We start from the raw sequence: 21,992 nt of genomic DNA, 5'->3' as shown, positions 1-21,992 counted from the left end.
GAGTGCTGAATGTATGGCATCGGTAAATTTCCCAAATCTTGCTAAGATCACAGGGACTGATTGAGAGAAGCACAGCTCCATAGTCACTTTGCTGGTGCTATTCCATGGGCCAGAAATAGAAAGACTAACAGGCATCCGTGTTCGTAATTTAGTTTGGGACAGCAGCACAGCAGATGGTACCAAGATTTGTTGTGGTATCTGCACAGCTACCGATCTTCCCTCACTTTTTCTAGCCCAAGAGGGATTGAAGTCCATTATTGATAGGTCTAGATGGCTCAGGTATAGGATTTTGCTGCGGGTATGAGTACCTATTGCTTGGAACAGATAGAGCTGTGCTTTCCCTACTGTGTAAGAGTGGTTGAGTGCCTTTGTGATCGTAGAGATGTGCATGTACAGTGAGCCTGTATCAAGCCTGTGTCAAATGAATGGCAGTAGGACTCTGTGCATGTGTGTTTCAGTATGAGTACGGATATCAATGGGCTCTATCTGGGATGTCCCTGTTAGTAGCAGGTCTTATGTTGCTTGTGTTCTGGTTCAAAGAGGACCTGGCTTAGCAATTCAGGCTGGACTGTTCATATTAGAGCAGAACCAGGGGTGATTTGAATATTTCTTGATCTAATCTGAGGTGGGAGGGTTGGCAAAAAACAATGTACTGGGATGATGTGGCCCCAGTAATTTCCAGCGGCTGATATTAATTCAAACATTCCATCCACCAATTTCTTTTTATTCTTAATTGTGACACCCTAAATGCAAGAGGTATGCCCATATGTTGGTACTGTGTTCACAATGCCACTGGAACCAAGCTGCACCCAATTAAAGAGGCCCAAATAGTCCCAAAACTGGTTTTGGGTTGCTTACGTTCGAGTTTGGAGAGGATCTTGCTTAGCAGATCAGACTGGACCATTCCTATTGGAGACCAAACAAGGCTGATTTGCATATCACCGGGTCTAATCTGAGGAAGCATAATAGGTAAATAAATGATATGCTTGGATGTAACTATTTACCAGTGACAGATTAATTCAAGCATTCCACCCATTACTTCCATTACCTTTTTTTATTCTTCAATTGTAGAACTGATTTGTTCTTACTTAGCACTGCCATTCAATAGAGAGTAGGGGTGAGAGGTTGGACTGCTGTTTATGTTGTTCAAGGTGAGGAAGTTTCGAGGCCAGGCCTACCCTTTGTCTATCTCTGATTACTGATTCAGGGAGGCAGATGACACGCCAAGTGCAGATATCCCACATTTCATTGTTGGTATTCTAGCTTGGAGCCAGCCCCGGTGCTACCTGCTGTGTGAATCAACACTTTAGACAAAAGGTGTGTCTATGGAGCATCCTGGGAATGTCATTTGAAAGGAAACTAATCTGAACTGGTTCTGTTTTGTGATAAACTAATCAGAGGTAGATTAGAGATACTAATTGCCATCTACTAGCACATTGAAACTGTGCAGGAAGGGTGTTAGGATAGGAGCACAGTGTCAATTAATGTCTGGTGAGTAAGAAACTGGTGACTTATTTGCTTGCACTGAAGCTTTGGTTCATGTAACAGAGCTGTAACCATTACTATCACTTCTACAGAGGGAAGAGTATTTTACAGCTGAAGGAAAACTATTATCATATTTTGTTGCATCACGCCAACAGGAGCAGAGAGGATGGATAATGTTACTCATGTACCCCTGCAGCAGATCATTCTACTTTTGTTTGCAATATTCGAAATTCCCATTAAAGTTACAGCAACTATTCATTAAAAAATGAAAGAGATGTACTTTATCTGAATCCACCTCCTTTGTCCACCATATCATGTTTGATCTCCACCTTCTTTTATTTTGTATATTCCAAATTCTCATTAAGGTTATTACAACTATGCTTTTAAAAATTGATAAAGGTGTCCTTTTTCTGAATACAACCTGTTCATCCCCCTTGGACATATTTTCCACCTCTTTGCCCACACCATTATTTTTTAGTCCAAAGACCACCACCTCCAATCAAGCAGGGATAAGGGCTCAGATTTACTAACATTTGACGCAATGTATTGCAGCAAGACAACCTGCTGTGCTGCGTCAAATGGAGAAAGCAGGAATGCATCATTTTTATTAAGACATGGGACATTACTGCTCTCAACGAGTGCTGCTAGTTTCAACAAGGATGCCTGCTTTACAGCCAGGACTGTTTTGTGCAGGAAGGGACGCCATACTACACAAAAACAATCCTCAGAGACATTTTCTTCTTTCTATGTGTGCTACAGCATGCAGCACACCTTGAATGAGGAAACAGCGAGGAGAAATAAACATTTTTCTCCTTGCTATGCTGCTGTTGGGATTGCGTAGTATTTTGACACATTCTCAAGATTACTATGTTTATTAAATCTGGGAATGCGAAAAAATCTATGTGTGGATGTGTGGGGTGTGGGAAATCCCACACTCCACCCATGAAACACCTTCCCAACGAGGCAGCAACTTGTGCTGCCTTGCAAATACCATAGATTTACTAAAGAGCGTTGAGCCACGCAAGGTGGCTTTGTGTGGCTTAGTATTTTTGACTTAACGGTTTCTGTTGCCTTGCATTGCCATGTGTGAAGGAAGGGCAATGCATGCCCTTAGTAAGTATGATCCAAAGTTTATAATAGCTAAGTAATATCCTGAAGTATGTTTTAAAAGTGGAACTTCTCGTCTGAGTATTCAAGTGCAGGCATAAAATGTATTACTATTACCAAACTCAACAGTACAACTTCATTGGCCCTCAGAAGTATCTAAAGGTAAAATAAGCTCTGACATAACTCAAAAATATGACTTAAATCATGTGTTTTATTTGTGGTGGTGACTGGAGGGGGTGGCCACCAGCACTCAATTCTAGACCCAGGACTCGCCCCTTCATCACCAGACCTTCCAATTTGCAATTTGAAAAAAAAGTCAGAAATGTACATTTGTGTTTCCATTTGAATTAGTTCATGGCCATTTATTGAATTGTCAAAAATGCTTCTGGGGTATTTCCTGAGGCTCATAAAAAGCCCTGATCAATGAAATATTATGCTTCCATTTCTTATTTAATTAAAACAATATATATATATAAATATTGGTGTCATTGGTGCAAATTTCAAAATGGAAATTTTAACACTGAATTTTGTAACCAAATCCCTGGCATTTGATAGGGCTCACATTGAGAATGTCGCACTTCGAGTATGTCCTTTCACTAGGGAGGTGTAAAGTATGTGACAAACTGATTTGTCATTTGCACCTTAAATGATAGGTGTTGTTTCTGATATCACTGGTATTTGTTGTTTCACCCCTGGAAGAATGAAAGGTTGAGTTAGCGGCACCCTGTGCCTCATTTACAAGAAACTGACGCATCGGCCCCCGATATGTCAGATTTATTCAGCTGCCTAACGATCATCTAACAGTGCCATGGATGTGCTGTATTTACAATACAGAGCTTCATGGCGCACGTTTTCATGAATGCTTCAGAAATTCTAACACATCTGTTGGAGCTAACCTGACATATGGCTGGACTGGTGTCAAAAAATGACGCTACTCCAACAACGTGTGGAAGACTCCCATAGCAAAAAGCCTTGCATCAGTTTAAAGCCTGCTCTGAGCAGGCGTTAAATTTTTGTTGCAGTGAAGTCGCAGAATAACGCAGTGAAATGTTGTAAATTTTAGTCCGTCAGTTCTGTGTGGTGTTTTTGGCTGGGAACTCCCACCTTGTATATTATTGCTGGTAGCTGTCTCCCAGTAGTGAAAAGTGACGCTAGAGCCCGCTAGCGTCACTTTTGTAGATTTGGAATTGTTTTTGCGCCACTGCAACGTCAAAAAAATTATGCTGCATTAGCACAAGGGCCTTATAAATAAGCAACCCCAATATTCAAACATGTGACATACAAATTACACACCGCTCTCTGCAGCAGCAATCATATCCCTCTTACTTACAGGTGAAGTAATAAAAAGGGGGTTATCAGCAGGGGTGTAGCTTCGGGGGGGTTGGAGTGTTACACTCCCTAATAAATGTATTTTCAGAAAAATAGTTGGGTACAGATGCTTTCGGTCGGGTATGGTGAAGTGTCTGTTGGAATTCAGCAAGTTTTTTTCCATACACACAGACAAAAGCGCACACACACAGTCCCTCGCTAAGTTTTGTAAGTCTTCAAAGATGTTGGAACTTTACAAAATATTGTCCCAGATTTAAGAAGCTCTAAGCCATCTAACAACACATTAGCATAATTTTTTTACACTAATGTGACATTAGATGGCCAAAAACACAGTGCCATAGTTACAAGGAGGTGTAATGCATGCATTGTGCCACTTTGTAGCTCCTTGTGCCACATTATACCTGCGCCACCCATAATGTACGCAAGGTGAGCGTTATCCTGTTAGCGGTGCCAAAAAATGGAGCAAAGAAATCTAGAAGATTTCTTTGCGTCATTTTTCCTGACATTTTAAAAGGGGCCGCACCATTATTTATAATGGGCCCCTATGTAGTGTTCAGGGTAAGCGTCAAAATTTTGGCACTAACACTGAACAGTACACCAATAGAGTAATAAATTCTGACGCTATTGCCCCCTAGCCTGTGCCATGGTGCACCGTATTTTAAATATGGCGCACAAATGGTGGAGGTGGGGGGGCGCTAATGTGCGCAAGGAAAGTGGCGCTGCACTGGGTGCAGCACCCCATCTCTGAAAAATGCCCTGATGTGCTTTCTCTAACTTAGGCCCAAATTTATGAAACTCTAGCCCCACATTAACGTCATTTTTTTGATGCTGTGGCATTAGGCTTCACAAAGCGCCACACCAGATTTACAAAGTGGCGCAATCCATACATTGCACCACTTTGTAACCCCTTGCACCACATTATGCCTGCGCCAAGCATAATGTAGTGCAAGAGGGGCATCCCCCTATTAAGGGGACGGAAAAAATGGCGCAAAGCAATCGAAAAGATTTTTTGCATTATTATTTGTGCATTTTTAATGCCCGCACAGAGCAGACGTTAAAAGGAGGCACACCAATATTTATAATAGGCCTCAATATGCTTTGCAGGATTAGCATCCAAAAAATGTATGCTTATCCTGCAAAGCGCCAAACTAGCATTAAACTTTTTGATGCTTGTTCTCTAACACCATGGTGCGCCGTATCTTAAGTGCGCCGTAAATACCTTAAATACGGAGCACACATGGTGGCGTTAGGGGGGCATTAAGGGGCGCAAGAAAAGTGATGCCGCAGCGCCACCGTTCTTAAATCTGCCCTTTAGAACCCCTACCAATCCTTGTTTTCTCCACAGCCCCTTAACCCCCCTGATGTGCCCTGCTCATCCTGTAATGTACTTTAATATGATGTGCCGACGGGATTGTTGGAAAATCTGACACTCAGACCCCCCAATCTTACTGATCAAGCTACGCCTCCGGTGATCAGACATGTGAATTCAAATAAGGTTTGATGATGGGTGTATCGGGCAAATGATACCCCCATTTCATCTTATAGTCATGACATCTTATAGCTATGTAAACATCGTATAGCCATTTAATTAGGTCTAGATAAATGATGGCTGTTGACAATAATTAATAACTCCCCACCATGCTCCCCAGCTATAACATGAATAATTCGATTTTTCCCCATGAATTTTCCCCGATCTTTAGCGGCCAAAGGATCAGCTGAATTCAGATCCCCATTGTAAACCTATTACTTTAAAATTACTTGTGTACTTTTTTTTTCAGCATTGATACAGTAGCCATATTAAATGGAGGCAGGAAGTCACGGAATGGAGACTACTCGGACAGGCCCATTTGTAGTCCAATCACCACAAGCCTCTGATAGGCTGCTAAAGACCTTCTTTTCATTGGGTTTTGGTGACGCATCATTTCATTATTATGTTTGGGTGTCTGGTGAAATGCGCGAACAGCAGCCATGGACAACTGTACCTATCATCTGTTTACCATTGTATTGTCAGCCGGATGCTAATGTGCTTATGAACCTTACTTTTTATACTCCGTGAAGCAACTACCTACTTTTTGTACTTCCTTTTCTATTACTAAATGTCACTTTATGTTGGTTTTGAACGATCCGGAAAAACAGGGGTTAAAGAAAAAATCTGATATACCGTAGTTAAACGTTTAGCTGAACGTTGGCGATGTTCAGATGCTGAGAAGAGCACATGGACCGAGCGGGGGTGTTCCACGCACCTACGTCAACGTTTTACGACACACCTACGGAAACACAAAGGCCCGTATTTATACTTTTTGACGCTAAACTGCGCTAACGCAGTTTAGCGTCAAAAATTTTTGCGCCGGCTAACGTCATTCTGAAGCGCCGTATTTATTGAATGGCGTTAGCCGGCGCAAGCAGACCGGCGCTGCCTGGTGTGCGTGGAAAAAAACCACGTACACCAGGCAGCGCCGGCATTGGGAAAAGTGGCGCTAGGGCGTCTTAAAAATGGTGCAAGTCAGGTTGACGCAAAAAATCGCCTCCACCATTTTTAACGACGCCCAGACGCCATTTACATGACTCCTGTCTTAGTAAAGACAGGAGTCATGCCCCCTTGCCCAATGGCCATGCCCAGGGGACTTTTGTCCCCTGGGCATGGTCATTGGGCATAGTGGCATGTAGGGGGGCACAAATAAGGCCCCCCTATGCCACCCAAAAAAAAAAAAAAAATGTATACTTACCTGAACTTACCTGAATGTCCCTGGGATGGGTCCCTCCATCCTTGCGTGTCCTCCTGGGCTGGGCAAGGGTGGCAGGGGGGGTCCCTGGGGGCAGGGGAGGGCACCTGTGGGCTCATTTTGAGCCCACAGGCCCCTTAACGCCTACCCTGACCCAGGCGTTAAAAAGCGGCGCAAATGCGGGGTTTTTTGACCCGACCACTCCCGGGCGTGATTTTTGCCCGGGAGTATAAATACGACGCATTTGCGTCGCCGTCATTTTTTTAGACGGGAACGCCTTCCTTGCATCTCATTAACGCAAGGAAGGCGTTCACGCAGAAAAATGACGCTATTTGCCCATACTTTGGCGCTAGACGCGTCTAACGCCAAAGTATAAATATAGCGTTAGTTTTGCGCCAAATTTGCGTCGAAAAAAACGACGCTAATTCGGCACAAACGGAGTATAAATATGCCCCACAGTATGGCTAGGGGCTCCGATTAATTTTTAATCAGCAATATTTTACTCCTTATTTTTAGGAGTTGTGAATAAAATGTGTTTAGGGAGTAGTAGAGAAATCCTCAACTTGAGTAGCAACGAAGCCATGGACCAAACTTCAAACAATGAAAATACCCCCCCTACCTAATTTGGTAGATTAAAAAGCAGCTGTACACTGGGCACATTGCGCCCCCCCCCCACCCCCATTGATAGCTAAACCCCTGCAAACTCGAGGAAGTATGGAGCACACGTTACTACTGGTGTCAGCTGTGGGAAAAGGTCTGATAACATGAGGTGTGAAGTAAAACATGCATGTTTGCTGAGTAGAGCCCGAGGCCTACAGCGACCCGCTGCAAAACCTGATGTCCCTGCATTGCTACACCATCGACCCATACGATGGCTGGGACTATGGCACGTACCGTTGCAGTAGGTCCGCCCATTTCCTATGAATCCATAGTTGCAGATACAGACGCTTTTTCCACTTTCTTGGAAGCAGGTGGCGCTGGAATGGCACGAGGAACAGAAGTCCACCCCTCCTGCTGTATGAAAGGTAGAACAAAATTGACAGGGTTAATACCACTCCAACCTCAAAGTGCGTACATATTCTTTCTGCAACATTCCTATGCATTCGGTCTCAGGTTAGTATAATGTCATCTGTGGCATGGAAAAGGAAAGGAGACGTGCATGTATGTATCAAGTTTTTCATACAGTGCTTATCATAATAATTTAGCTCATGTTAATGCTTTTAATGTTGGTAGGTAAGACATCTAAGTGGGCTGATCATCACTGTAATTGTATATATATGGCCCTTACTACCCCTGACGAGACGTTAAAGCGCTTTACGGCGAGTAGCACACTACTCCAGAACCCAAGGTTAGTGGTTAATCCAGTGGTTAATGTGATTAGACATGTGCTCTCAAGAAAAACGTGCAGTTATTTACTCCAGTTACTCTCTGATAGATTGTATTAGTACCAGGTAGATGTGACCACTAGAGGGGGCCTTATGGTTTCAGGTGAATCATTGGTGCGATAGATGACCTGGTGGAGATTAGGTAAGGTTAGATTACATGGATAGGACTTTAATGAGAACTTGCGATCTATGATTTGAGATTGCAGCCAGTTGCTGAATTACAATAAGAAGGACTGAGGGAGGCAGGCATGAGACTGAGAGGAGGCTATTCTCAGAAACAGAAGGAATGAAGAGAACAGAAGGTAAGACGAGACTCACGTTGTTACAACAAAGAAGGCCAATGAAGTGGAAGTAAGTCAAGGTCCATTGTAAATGCAGTGTTTTAGGAGTACGGTTTGAGAAGGCTTTCTGAGATAGCAAGCAATCAGCTGATGTAAGCTGTGCAAAGGAACACAATTGTGTATATTGTTCCATATCCAGGGCAGACCGCTTAAACATGACCTTGCCACAAAATGTTTACTGAATGTTTAGTAAACCTTTAACTTGGGTGCCCCAAGAGTTCCACTTATGGCCAAAAATAACAAAAAACAGATCTGCAACAGTGGGCAATCACTGCGAGTGCTTGGAAAGCCAAAAAGTCCTAACTTTTGGGGACATTCACCGACATGGCTCGGGGTTATTACATAGAAAAACCTGTAGTGTCAAAAAATGCTGAAGTAAGTGTACAAAAAGAGTGTGAAAAATGCCATGCCACCATAATGGGCTTGATTTGTAGACTGGTGAATGAGTATTTGAATCTTACTCTTCTAGTACTCCTGTGTTATTCGTGAATTTTAAGAATAAACCAGGACACTCCATACTTACCTGGACTATAAAAGTAAAGTCACATGTGTGAACGAATTAGTGACTGCGGGGGCTCACCAGGGGGTCTCATTTTAAGCCTAAAGATTTACTTGCAGTATGCTCTGTTGGCCTGTGAATATTCTCATCTGATGGACAGTTCTCCAAAATTGTGAGTTCAATGGTCATCATACACTTTTCATAGTGAAATCTTTAGTTACAAATATCCAGGACTTCTCCAGCACAGGAGAAGTGCTGCCACAAGAGGACTTTTTTTCCTAGACCCGCCACTCACTCAAGAAGAAACTCTAATTTCTACGTGCATGTGACTCTCCCATACAATGGTAGCATGCTAGTACTGCATAATTGTCAAGTCTGGATATGTCAAGGCCGATCTGTAGACAGAGGTCCACGTTTTGCTGTCCTGCTCAGCCCTCTCCAATACTGTAGAGAAACCAGGCCAATAGTTATGTAGTATCACAATATCCCATCACAAACCACTTCTTAGCGAAGTCTATTTTAAACAGGCAGTTAAGCCTGATCAGCCCATCAGTTCACTTCATGGTCTGCGGCTCCAGAGTGGTAGGGTCTCCCCACCTGCTTCACCAAGCACAGCATTGTAGTCAGTAGTCTGTGGTCCTCTGACAGCTGGACTAGGGGCTTACCAGGCTGGTGGGATCCTGCTTCAGTTTCTTCATTTGGGGCTGTCAGATGCCAGCCTGCCTGGGCCCAGTCCACCACACCAGCCAGGACATACAGGGCAGTAGACATCGGCAGGACCACGGTCTATCCAGGTTCCCATGTCCATCTCAGAGCCTCTCCTAGGACACTGGGGCTGTGGGTAGTCAGGGGGTAATCACCCTCTCTGACCTGGGAGATTGGAAGGGAGCAGGCAAGGAGGTGGCGTGATATTGAGACAGCCACTCCTTGGCATCATCATGTCACTTTCACTTTCCCTGCTGCATGTTGTGAGGTCCACCTCCCACTCTGATACAGGGTGATATGCTTTTATCAATAGGTCAGGCTGGGGGAGGTCTGTTGGATGATGCACATTGCTGGGAGTAGGAGGAGTGATAAGTCAAATAACAAGAATTGAGGGCCTGGTAAAGGTAGGTTAGAAGTATCACAGGAGTACAGAGAAGTCAAGATCTGTCTAAATGCAAGACTTGTCCTGGAGCGGGCAGTACAGACAAAAAGTGAAACTGGTGAACAAGGAAATCTGAAGCTGGTCAAATGTTGTTTAGATGTTATATTGTGAAGAACGAGGGGGTGGGGATTTGAAGGGGCTGGAAACTGTTCAGAGGGTGGGGGAAAGGGTTCGTTATTATTTGTTAGTGCTTTGGTTATGGATTTTAGAGTGTACAATATAGCAGAATGATGTGTGTATTGTGAACCTATCTTGCTCTCAAATAAAACAGCTTTTTCCACATATAAAGGCACGGTGTCAGCAGGGGCATAGCTGGTCAGTAAGGTTTGGAGGTGTTAGCTTCAGATTTCCGACAGTCAAGCTGTTTAAATACATTGTAGGACAAGCAGGGTGCATGAGAGGGTCTACCAGGCAGTGAAAAGGGGGGAACGCAGATTGGTAGGAGTACTAAGAGAAAAAACACATCATTTTGTAAAATAACCAATATTTTTAAAACTTTTTAAGCAGAGAGTGAGAAAGTGTGTGTTCGTTTTTGTCTGTATGCATGTCTGTAAAAATTTCTGCTGAATTCCGACTGACATCTGACAATACGCGAATGAAAGCACCTCTACCCAACTATTCATCAATATCAGAAAATCTGTTTATTAGGGGAGTTTAACACCCCAAGCACCCTCACTGGTGCTACGCACCTAGGTGTCAGGTTCCCCTTTTAAGCAGAAAACTAGCCATTTAGGACAGTAGTCTGTATCTGCAAAGACCGCCCCCATCCCTCTTCAAAGAGTAAATCCCACTCCTGCTGTATCAAGTCTTTTAAAATGTAAAAGTAGACTGGAGAGACAGACAGCAGAAGTGAGGCAGGCACCCCAGGAAAGGTACTGTGGAAATGGAGAAGAGCTTTAGAGAGCCAGACATGCAATAAAAAGAAGGGTATGTGTGTAGGGAGAGGGGAAGGGATGATGAGCCATACATGCATTCAGTATAAGGAAGGGTGGGGACAAGAGCTCTAGTGAACCATCGGGGGAGCCGATCCGCTATGGCTGAGGAACGTCACCCCACTGTTAATAAGGCAGGACAAAAATAAAATGATAAAACATTATTATCATTCTATTTTCTGCTGGCTAGGGCGGGCCCAGCATCCTCCGTGTCAGGAGGGAGGTAGAGTAGTGGTGCACTTTAAGTGTGCATGTCAGTTTGGCCGGCCATCTGAGGCCATCCAAACTGACATGCACATTTAGAACTCTCCACCCGAGCTGTATTTCACAGCCAGGTGGAGACCAAGTTCAGGCTCCCACTCCCTCCCTGAGCGGCATTTCAGCCTACTCATGCCAACCCCAGTGGTTCCCTCATTGTCTCATTCTGTAACAGCATGAGAGAAGTGTCTGGATTGGGTGGGGAGGCGAGCAAAGCAAGCACTGAGGCTGTGGAGAGGCAAAGACAAGGCGGTGGGAGCAGCAGAGGTGAGGCGACAGGTAAGTGCTATTTTTTTATTACCCGACCCCCCTGCTCTGCGCACTGCCCCACCAGCTCTGCCTTCTAGCAGCCTCTACTGTAAACCATGGTTACAAAACAGTAAACACAGAAACGAGGGTGGGAAGGGGCAGATGGCGAGAGAGAACACTCACTGCCCATTCACCCAGGAAATGCAAGGGTGAGGAAAGATAGGAAGAGCTCTGGTGGGGCAGGTGCCAGAGGAAAAAAGAAAGGGATAAAAGGAAAGGAGAAAGCCAAGCTCCCAAGAAAGGGAGAGATGGGCTAAAGGAAAGAAGAAAGGGGTGTGTGTGCAGAATGCAGCACACACAGAAGTGCCAAAACGTCATTTTGAAATAATTGTCTATGTGCAGGAAGAGACACCTTCCCCGCAAATAAACAATTATTCCTGGCATTTTGCTCTGCAGCACGCAGAGAAAAAGCAAAAAACGAGGAGGAATAAAAGTATTCCTCCTCGTTGTGCCTTGCTAACGCCACCCCTGCGGTGGCGTTAGGTTTTGGCACTGCCTCAGGGTTACGGAATCTCATAAATCTGAGGCAGCATCAAAATGCAATGGGTGTTGCTGTGGCACGCCCACAGCAACACCCATTGCACAACCCCAATGACGCAGAAAACTGCGTCAGAAGGGCCCATATTTACAAAGAGGCATAACGTCACAAAAAGTAGCGTTAGACCTCCTTGTAAATATGGAGCAGAGGTTAGCACGTAAAGTGATATTCCAGTGGCGCTAGGGGTTCTTAACTATGCCTCTTAGTATAGAGTTGCAGACCAGGGGAAGAAACCAACATCAGAACCTATTCCTGCAAGCTCAAAATGTCTTTAAAATTAATGCATACCGTATTGTATTGGAGCCCCATATAGCGCTAACAAACATAACTGTAGATAGGTTACAAAAATATATTTATTATACCATATTTTTATTAATATTTGCAATCAATCTATTCATCAATTTTGTTGTTTTCATACCACACATACCATGGATACTAAATATCTACACTTTATAACAAAAGTCAAAAGACAACAATAAGAAACTCTCTGGGTTTCTCACATCACCCACACTAAAGTAAATTCTAACTCACTGTCATATCTCAAACATACTACATCCACACGTCATACATACTTTGCATTCTACCAATAAAAACATCGAAAAAATACAGGTCCAACAGAGTCACTAGAAGCTTAATAATACATCTCTTATCTCCATAGCATATTATTATTGATCCCACGTATCAATAATTTTTTATACTTGGTTTACAAATTGCTACATATTTAACAAGCTCACATGTTTAACAAGCTCAAAGTTTTATGTCTTAGGTGCTGGCCATTGGCCTGGGAAGATCAGAGTTAATTAGAAACTTTTAACATAATACTTTGAGGTTGTTCATCTAGTGTGTGCAATACTATCTATGAAAATACAAGGCATTATCATCGGATTTTGTATATGCAGTTATTAAACACGTAGCTACTTGTAAACCAAGTATACAAAATAGCTGATATGTGGGATCATTCACAATATGATATGAAGATAACAGATGTATTGCAAAGCTGCTCAGAGCAGGGGTTAAACTGATGCAGGGCTTTTTAACATGTGAACCTTCCTGGCATTGCTAGATTTGCGTCAATTTTGCGACACTAGTCCAGCAATGTGTGACTTTAGCACCACAGATGCGTCTGAATTTCTGACGCATCTGGGAAAACGTGCGCCATGGAGCTCTGTATTGTAAATATAGCGCATCAATGGTGTTGTTAGGGGGGGGCACAGGACAGTGCAAGAAATCTGACGTATCGAAGCTGATGCGTCAGATTCTTGTAAATGCGGCCCTAATAAACACAGACAGAACCCTGCTCCGCCAGAACAACCCTACCACAAAGTGTTAGTGTCTTGGGCCGAACATGTATTGTGTGCGAAGAGACCCTCCACACCCTGGCAGCAAAGTTTTTGACCGCAACTGTTCTGGCACTGACCTACCATACTTGACTCTCCCTCCAACATATAAGTGCCAATTTCAAGGGCTGCATTAGGGGTAAAACAAACCTGCAAGCCCTGTCACATACACTAGCAGAAGAATGTCCAGAGTGGAAACAACTACACAGTGCAGAAGCTTAAATTCCTTCCTTTATTGTTGTCTGTGACTGAGAAGGTTCTTGAAAAAGCATTCCTGTTTCTTACAGAAGAAATCAAAGCCATTAAGTAGATTTAATAGGCTATTTTCAGTTCTGCTTATAAAGACTGCATTTTCTGCTTACAGCAGTAAATGTAACGGCACCCCATTCTGCCTCAAGGATGATATATAACTCGGATTCAGTTATTGGATATCATTGAATCATTCAATAAAAGGAGGGTCAAAGCACAGCTCTAAATGGCTTCTTTGGCTAGGAAGCTTCCTGTTACCACCATTATAATCTTGCAAACAAAAATCATTCATAAAGTGGATTATTTTGCAGAAACCATCCGAGGGTCCCTGCCTCCATATTGTTCTAACTGTTAGACCTATTCAGTACACCAAATACACCTCAGATTGAGAAATACCAGGAATAGGTTGCCTTTGCAAAGTAGAACATATTCAGGTATGCCATTCTTGAAATAGAAAGGCTGATTAATTATGCCTAGCTCAAATTTAAGTCTATGGTCTGTGCTTCAGGAGATGGAAACAAATTCTTGGAACACAGATTTGGTTTCCAAGGAGATCAGAAGATGTAGCAGAGGGAAATATAGCATAACCAATACTTCATGAGAAGGGTGTGAGAGTGGTATTCCACCTAAGTATTTACTCAAAGCATCATCTGACCATAATATTGTGCTCAAAATATCATGATCACAAAAATGGCACAGGTAAGCTTATCATTTTTAACTGTTCTTCAATAATACTAAAGTTTATAATACCGTTTACTGTAATATTGTTTTTATTGTTTTATTTTACTGTATTGTAATATCTTTTTAGTTTATTATTTATGTTGTTGTGAAATTTATTTGCAATTATTTCTAAGAACATAATAGTAACGCATAGCTTTTCCACTTATGTGGGTGTAGTGAATGTGACCCATACAATGTATGATCTTTCCATGGTTAGTTGGACGGGTGGTAGAGTTGTTAAATATGAACCATCTGTGCTCTTGTATTTAGTTTCCCCAAAGTGTGTTAGATAGGAGTTAAATTTGTAAATATACCCATCTGCCCTATTTGTATATATCCTCTACAATGTTTGTTAGGGAGACGGTTCTAGTTCAGAGCTTCATTTAATAAAACTACCTTTGACCTCTCTCATTTTGGACCAAGTGGGAAGTCTGAGGTTCCTGGTGACCTTAATTTGGTTAAATGGTTCACTTATTTTAATGCAGTGCTATGAAGTGAGAGTTGAGTCCAATAATCAGAGGACCATAGAGGAAACACTAGATTCAGAGTAAAGCAGAATTAAACAAAGATTTACCCTTGATGCAACAGATTGATGGAGCAAGTATTTAGCAATGAATGAGGAGTACATCTGGGTGGGGGTGATTGTGTGGTATTGAGACCTGCTCCTAATTTAGGGGCATATTTACAAGCCCCTAGCGCCACCTTGCGCCGCCACAGCATCATTTTTTTTTACGCTAAGGTGCCTTTTCCCCCACTCCATATTTACAAAGTGGTGCAATGCTTGCATTGCTCCACTTTACAATCCCTTGCGCCACATCATGCCTGCGTTAGGCATAATGTATGCAAGTTGGGTGTTCCCAAGCAGAGAGGCCCGAAAAAGTAGCGCAGTGAAATTGACAACATTTCACTGAGCCATTTTCCCATTATTTTTAACGCCTGCTCAGAGTAGGCGTTAAAATGACACACCCATTTTAATCAATATGCTTTGCTGCACTGGCATCAACATTTTTGACGCTAGTGCAGCAAAGCGCCACAACAGCATAAAAATGTTGATGCTAGTGCCCGAATGACCGCCATAGAGCACCATACTGTAAATACAGCGTAACCATGGTGTTGTTAGGTGGGGCAGGGGCGAAGCAAGAAAAGTGGCGCATCGGGACCAGTGTGCCGCTTTCTTGTACATATGCCACTAAGTATCATAGAGAAGGTTTAGGATAGAGCTTTAATTTTGGTCTCAGCTTAACAAATACCAATGGGAAAAGTGAAGTCGCATGTAATCAAAGACATGTAGTTTGTGGATTTACCAAGAGTTCATGGTACTTTTGATGTTATGGAGGAAATAATAGTAATACAGTGAAAGCACTGTCCAAAATGACTAACATGGAAGGACCCATAGTTCAGAATGTCCCAGGTTACCCTTTTATATATTTACAGTAAAAAAAATTGTGTTCTGCTACACATTCTTTAGTGATTAAAAACCCAGGCTGCAGCTTAAGGAGAGGACCCAACAAGCTCTTTATAATTGCAAATTTAAAAAAAGCACAGTTTTGATATAATCTTGACTAAAAAATGAATACTATATGAGCATGTGCAAGACACATTTGCTAAATAAGAGTTATGTGTTGTAGTGACATGAAATGAGGCAATATGTGTTCACAAAACTAAGGGGCAGATTTTCTAAGGTTCCATGTTGGGGTTGAAGCACTTTTATGGCGCAACCCGACACAAAATACCATTTTGCATTTATTAAGCCACGCAAAGCCACTTTGAGTGGTTTATTAAATTGAAAGTAACGCAAGGCAGTGGTTTGCGCTGAATTGCTTTACCTTGCATTGGGAAGGGGTTACATGGGTGGAGCGTTGGGTGTACACAAGCATCCACCAATAGATTTTGCCACATTTGCAGATTTACAAAGCCTTGTAAACCTGGGAATGCGTCAAAATGCTACACCTCCCTGAAGCAGATGTAATAAGGAGAAATGTATTTATTTCTCCTTGTTACTTCCTCTTTCTCTGCATGCTGCATTATGTGGCACACACTGAAAGAAGAACATTCTTTTAAGGATAGTTTTTCTACAGTAAGGTGTCCCTTCCTTTACAAAGACAATCATGTCTCTAACAAAGGCACCCTTACACCATGGTGCAAGGGTGCCTGTGTTCACACAAGTCAGCCACAAGTGCACAAGCACAGGGTGAGAGGTGACTATTGTCATATCTTATCTTCAGAAGAGTACTCAAGAGTTGGCTCTTTCCTACAAGACCACCACACTCAAACATAAATGCACCTCATACGCCTGTGCATGTTAACATGTATAATTTGATTTTATATATATGTATTTAGATATGTGCATTTCTTTGTACAAATACATATATTGTGGTTTAAAAATATATAGATATTCTTTAGGTCTGCTTAACATGTGAATATTACTTATGATAAAAAAAAAAATATATATATAAAATATATTTATGTATTATTTTATGCTTAACGTGTATGTAGGTCATTTCATATTTTTCATATGTTACTTGATTAGATACTCATAGGACCCTGTTTATTTTATCTATCTATCACAATATGTAAATATAATCATAACAATAGTGTCTATGGGTTCTTCACTATTGAAATATTGAGGAAAACATAAAAATAAAATAAATATAATAAAAATATAAAAATACACAAATAAATAGGCTTGACATTCAGCAACACCTGAAAATCTGAATTTCAATCTATCCATACATGCACATATGGAATTTTATACCATACACTTTTATATCTCTTTATTTTTTCCTTATACTTGTATACATTTTCTATATGGTCATGTATCTATATATTTATTACTTTACTGCTAATGTGGAAAGAAAGACCAAAATCCTTAAACTCCCTCCAATGCACACTTTATCTTATCCTATACCTCTCTCAGTATTTCTCTACCTCCACTCTCTGACTCACCCCAAACCCAATTCTACTACAATGATCTCCTAAAGACCCTTTCTTGACTCTTCCCTCATCTATCCTTCCTTTGACCCATCTCAAACCTCATCGTACCAATATGATGTCCCAAATAAAATTATCTAGAATCTTCCCTCCACTAGCCCTCCTTTATCCTATTCAATCAAACAAACGGACTCACATGTCTACTGCTCAAATTAACAATTTATATTTCCCTATAGTAATCCACCAATAATCCTCAGTGGTCTAGAATAGGTTGCAACTCGAGAAAAAGCACTTCAACGCCTCGTCAGGTGCAGTAAGCGCTATAAAAATACAATTACAATACAATATTTTAACAGATATGGTGCTTTTCAGCTCTCTCTCATTCAAGTAATGCAGCACAGCGCCTTGTCATGCTATCTTAATATTCTGTTATGCAGGATAAAGAAGATTTATTTGGCCTTTTTCTATTATGTTGATTTTAAATATAAGATTTTTGGTGCTATGTGTCTTTTTCTTTTGGAGCTTCACTACACACAGGAAAGAAAAACAAGGTGTTTAAAAATTGAAAAAATCAAAACGAAATGTTACACCCTTAGCGAAATGTATGTAAAGATGACTGATTTGGTGTGACTGGGTAGAAGCCATGTTTTTTACACACATGCACTGAGCAAATATAAAGAGCAAACTTTCATCCTTTGGAGGTGGTGTTCATAACGGGGTGGTTTGTAGAGTTTGGGATTAAACTTGCTCTTAGGCAATGCATGTATCGAACAGATATGTCTGTGGATAAGACATCCACCTGTGAGGTTTATGTAATGTAAAACTATTTAGTACAGTTTCATAGCAGGACTCGATTTGCCTGTATGCAGTAGAGTTGATTACTAAATAGAATACCTTACACCCAAACTATATGGTGTGAATTGTGTTTTCTGTCACTGTTGGACAGATTTATCAATCTTTCGTGCAGTGCAACGCAGCAAGCCACCTTGCTGCACTGGTCTCCGTGAAGGCAAAAGGGCAGGAATGCACAGTATTTACCAATATATGGTGCATTCCTGTCCTTACTTTGTGCTGGCTCAGTTTTGGCTGCCTAGTGCCAGCGCAGGCATCCTTGCATCATGGTGCAAGAGTGCCTGCGTAGCAGGCGGGATTTGTTTTTGTACAGAAAGGGACACCTTCCTGCACAAAAGCAATCCTGAGAGGCATTTGCCTCTTTCTACGTGTACTGCAGAATGCAGCACGCATAGAAAGAGGAAAAAACGGGGAGAAATAAATATATTTTTCCTCATTATGCCTTACCTGGGAGGCCTAGCATTTTGACGCATTCCCAGGTCTACCACTAATGATAAATCTGAGAATGCAGCAAAATCCATGGGTGTATCCGTGGGCACACCCTCACTCCACCCAAGGAACTTCTCCCTGCCACAGAATAATGCAAGGCAGTGGTCTGCGCTGCCTTGCTTTACTCTAGATTTAGCAAGCCAGGCAGGGACACGCAAGGTGGCCTTGCGTGCCTTGATAAATCTGACCTCAGTATCATAATTGGTAATGTGAAGTAGCTGTCAATCAGCACAGTATAGGTACATGCTTAGATGACAGAGCGGGGCACTTTGGGGAGTAGATATGTACCTGGTGCTCAGTGAGCAGTGTGGCTGAATTGGGGTTGTACAGTTAAAAGGATTCAGGTACACTTTGCCTCAGGAAACTGAGAAGAATTGAAACTGAGAGGGTATGTCTTTCTCTCCTGTTACACTTTCATAGCTGTAGGAGATGGTAGTCACTACTCCAAGGATTTAGGAAATAATTGTTTGTACAAACATAGAAACGGGAGGGTTATTGTGCAGCACCTAGTGGGGCCCAACTATTGAACATTCGAGTGTTAAGTGCAGATCATAAATTGTAGGCTGTGGGTGAAGTGATATACAGGCAACTGAAAGAGATACAGTTCCGTTAGTACTAGTTAGTACTAACTGCGGACGCTTAGAAGCATAAGAAGTTACTTAATCACAAGTCGGACGACCTAATAATGCTTACAGAACCTCATAGGCTTGAAATTAAGTTCTGAGCATTTGACTGAACTTTCCACTGTACCCCGTGTACTTTATCTGCTACCCAGATAGTAGACTTGTAATAGGCGTAATATAATGCGTGAGTAAATTGATTTACAAGTGTAAATTCACATTATTATGAACACACGGCATGAATTTGCACTCATAAATCATGCCATTCGAGTACCTTAGTGTGGTCGTTTGGTGATTATTACTGCGTGGAGCGAGCCAATGCTGGTCATAACTCCTTCTGAATAAAGGTGATCTATACTTCAGAGGCAATTGAGACTGGTTACTGCCTTTGGGCAGTTGGAGCTTTTTTCTGTCTGAGGCCATTAATGATCTTTACTGCCTCGACCTGCTGATGAACTTCACTGCTTGAGGCAATTCGGGCTCATTACTGCTTGGGGCCGAAGATGGTCAGTTAATGCTTGGGGCCACAGATGGTAAATTACACTTGGAGAAACATATTATTAATGATGCTTGAGGCCACAAATAGGCAATAATGCTCGGGGCCACAGAGTGTCACTAATTCTTGGGGCCACAAATGGTCAATAATGTTTGGGGCTACAGACGGTCAATAAGGCTTGGGGCCTAAGATGGACAATTTAGATTTCAGGGCGACACAGACCCCTTCTATGGGGCATCCAGTGCCACTGGAATTAAGCAGCAATAGAGGACCAAGTTGTGGGGTAAGTTAGGCGACACGAGAAGGAAAATTATGAGTTAAAATGCGTCACAATCTGGGACACTATATTTTGATATTTTTTAATTTTAATGAGATAATAAAACTGTCTCAACAATATTTTTACGTAAATAGTTGCAGTTTAACACACGAACACACCAATCAGCAACTATAAATTAACCAGTTAAAATTAGCAAAGGGCCCGCAAGGACATGGCACCACTTTTAACACTTTTTCAGTAATATCTGATTCATTTGAACTAGAAAAAAATAAATGTATGTTGTTGCCATTATTCCGCATATGGTGGTTTATGTAGCAAGTGCAGTAAATCCATAATTGTCTAGGAAATGCAAGGTCGCAGAATCCATAATTCCAGTGGGCATGGTCACATTGGTCATATCTGAAGACCTCTGTGGAATGAAAAGTTAATGTACCGTACATCCTGTGCGTGCATCTTTTCTTATTTTAATAAATGGTAAAACCATCTAGAACATGCAGTTTCTTCTTGACAATTCCATCATATGGCAATGCTTAGATGAGTGAATTATAGAGGCTTCAGAGAGCATGAGTCACTGCCTCAGAAGGTGCATGACTCCTTCAGCAGCACTCCAGTGGGGCCACAATTTCCTCTGCCAGGAAGGTCACCCTCGAATGCACAATAAAAGTGCTTGACCTTCAAAGCTTAATTACATATCCATAGGAAGTGACCACCCGGAAGCCCAGATGTGTTGTTCATCCCCTTTATTTAAGCTTTATTCAAGCTACACAGGAAAGTAAGTAATGGATGATTAATGCTGCCATTTTCACAGACTGTACATGTACGTTATAATATCCGGATATGTGTCACCCATGCAGATGTCCCATTACTGACAGGCCTCGCACTGGTCACCGCTACACACTGAAGCCCCGCCCACACCTGCTAAGCCACTTGTTCTCTCATCATCTCACTATCCCACTCTTCCTCTCTCTCACGTGATCTCTTTCTTACTCCGTGTGTGTCTCTCTTTCTCTCCCTCTCTCGTCTTTCTGTTCCTCTCCCTTGCAGGTTGTCTCTAAGCCTTGCACTCTGTTTCACAGCCTCTCTCTTTTTCTCCCATTCAGGCTTTCTCTCCCTTGCTTTTTCCCTTTCCTCCTTCTCTCGCTGCCCTCTACGTTTCTCTTTTCTTTCAGTCTTTATCTTTCCCCTGGCTCTTGCTCCATGTACACACACCATGAGGTGATTCTAGCATGGGATTCGTGAGGCATTAAGCACTGGTTTCTCAAGTAAGGTTCGTGTGTTGGAATTGTAGATTTGCACTGAGGTAAAACATATGTGACCCTGTCTTCATTAGTACATTTGTTTCAGATAACACGTTATTGGGTCACACTTATCTATCTATCTATCTATCTATCTATCTATCTATCTATCTATCTATCTATCTATCTATCTATCTATCTATCTATCTATCTGTCTGTCTGTCTATCTATCTATCTATCTATCTATCTATCTATCTATCTCCCTCTCGCTCTCTCTCTCTATATATATATATATATATATATATATGTATATATATATATATATATACATATACATACATATAATATATACTGGCGGTCGCCAGTAGGTAGGTATAGTCAGGACCATGTTTCCATAGAAAAATAGTTTTTTTGACTTGCCTATATCTTTGGCATCGTTTGATGAATCTTCATGAAATTTTCCGAAAAGAGTGTGCAGATGATGCTTGTTGCGCATGAAAAGTTTCAGCATTATACGTCAAGTGGGGGCCAAGAAAAAAGGGGGATACAAAAATATGTGTTTTTCATTAAATTCCCATAGGAGTTTTTAACATGACTACAGCCCAAACTGCTGGACAGAATTACACCAAATTTAGCAGAAAGGTAGCTTTCGGTATACAGATTACGCTTTCATTATTTACTGTAAATCCGTTCAGTAGTTTTTGAGAAATTTGAGGAAATGTCAATTTGTATA

General features: G+C 41.8%; 1 protein-coding gene across 2 annotated transcripts in view; it reads right to left on the bottom strand.

The window, feature by feature from the left end:
* SUSD1 (sushi domain containing 1) overlaps positions 1-21,992 on the bottom strand; it is a 521,732-nt gene that overhangs the window by 433,128 nt on the left and 66,612 nt on the right. The window contains exon 2 of one of the 2 annotated variants that reach the window (XM_069238712.1): positions 7,539-7,658. In XM_069238712.1, coding sequence (XP_069094813.1) covers positions 7,539-7,658 — 120 coding nt within the window. The remainder of the gene's footprint in view (positions 1-7,538; positions 7,659-21,992) is intronic. The other variant, XM_069238719.1, reaches the window with a different exon arrangement.

The sequence above is a fragment of the Pleurodeles waltl genome, chromosome 1_2, assembly GCF_031143425.1.
Source record: "Pleurodeles waltl isolate 20211129_DDA chromosome 1_2, aPleWal1.hap1.20221129, whole genome shotgun sequence".
Lineage (NCBI taxonomy): Eukaryota > Metazoa > Chordata > Amphibia > Caudata > Salamandridae > Pleurodeles > Pleurodeles waltl.
This window is presented reverse-complemented; position numbering and strand designations above follow the sequence as displayed.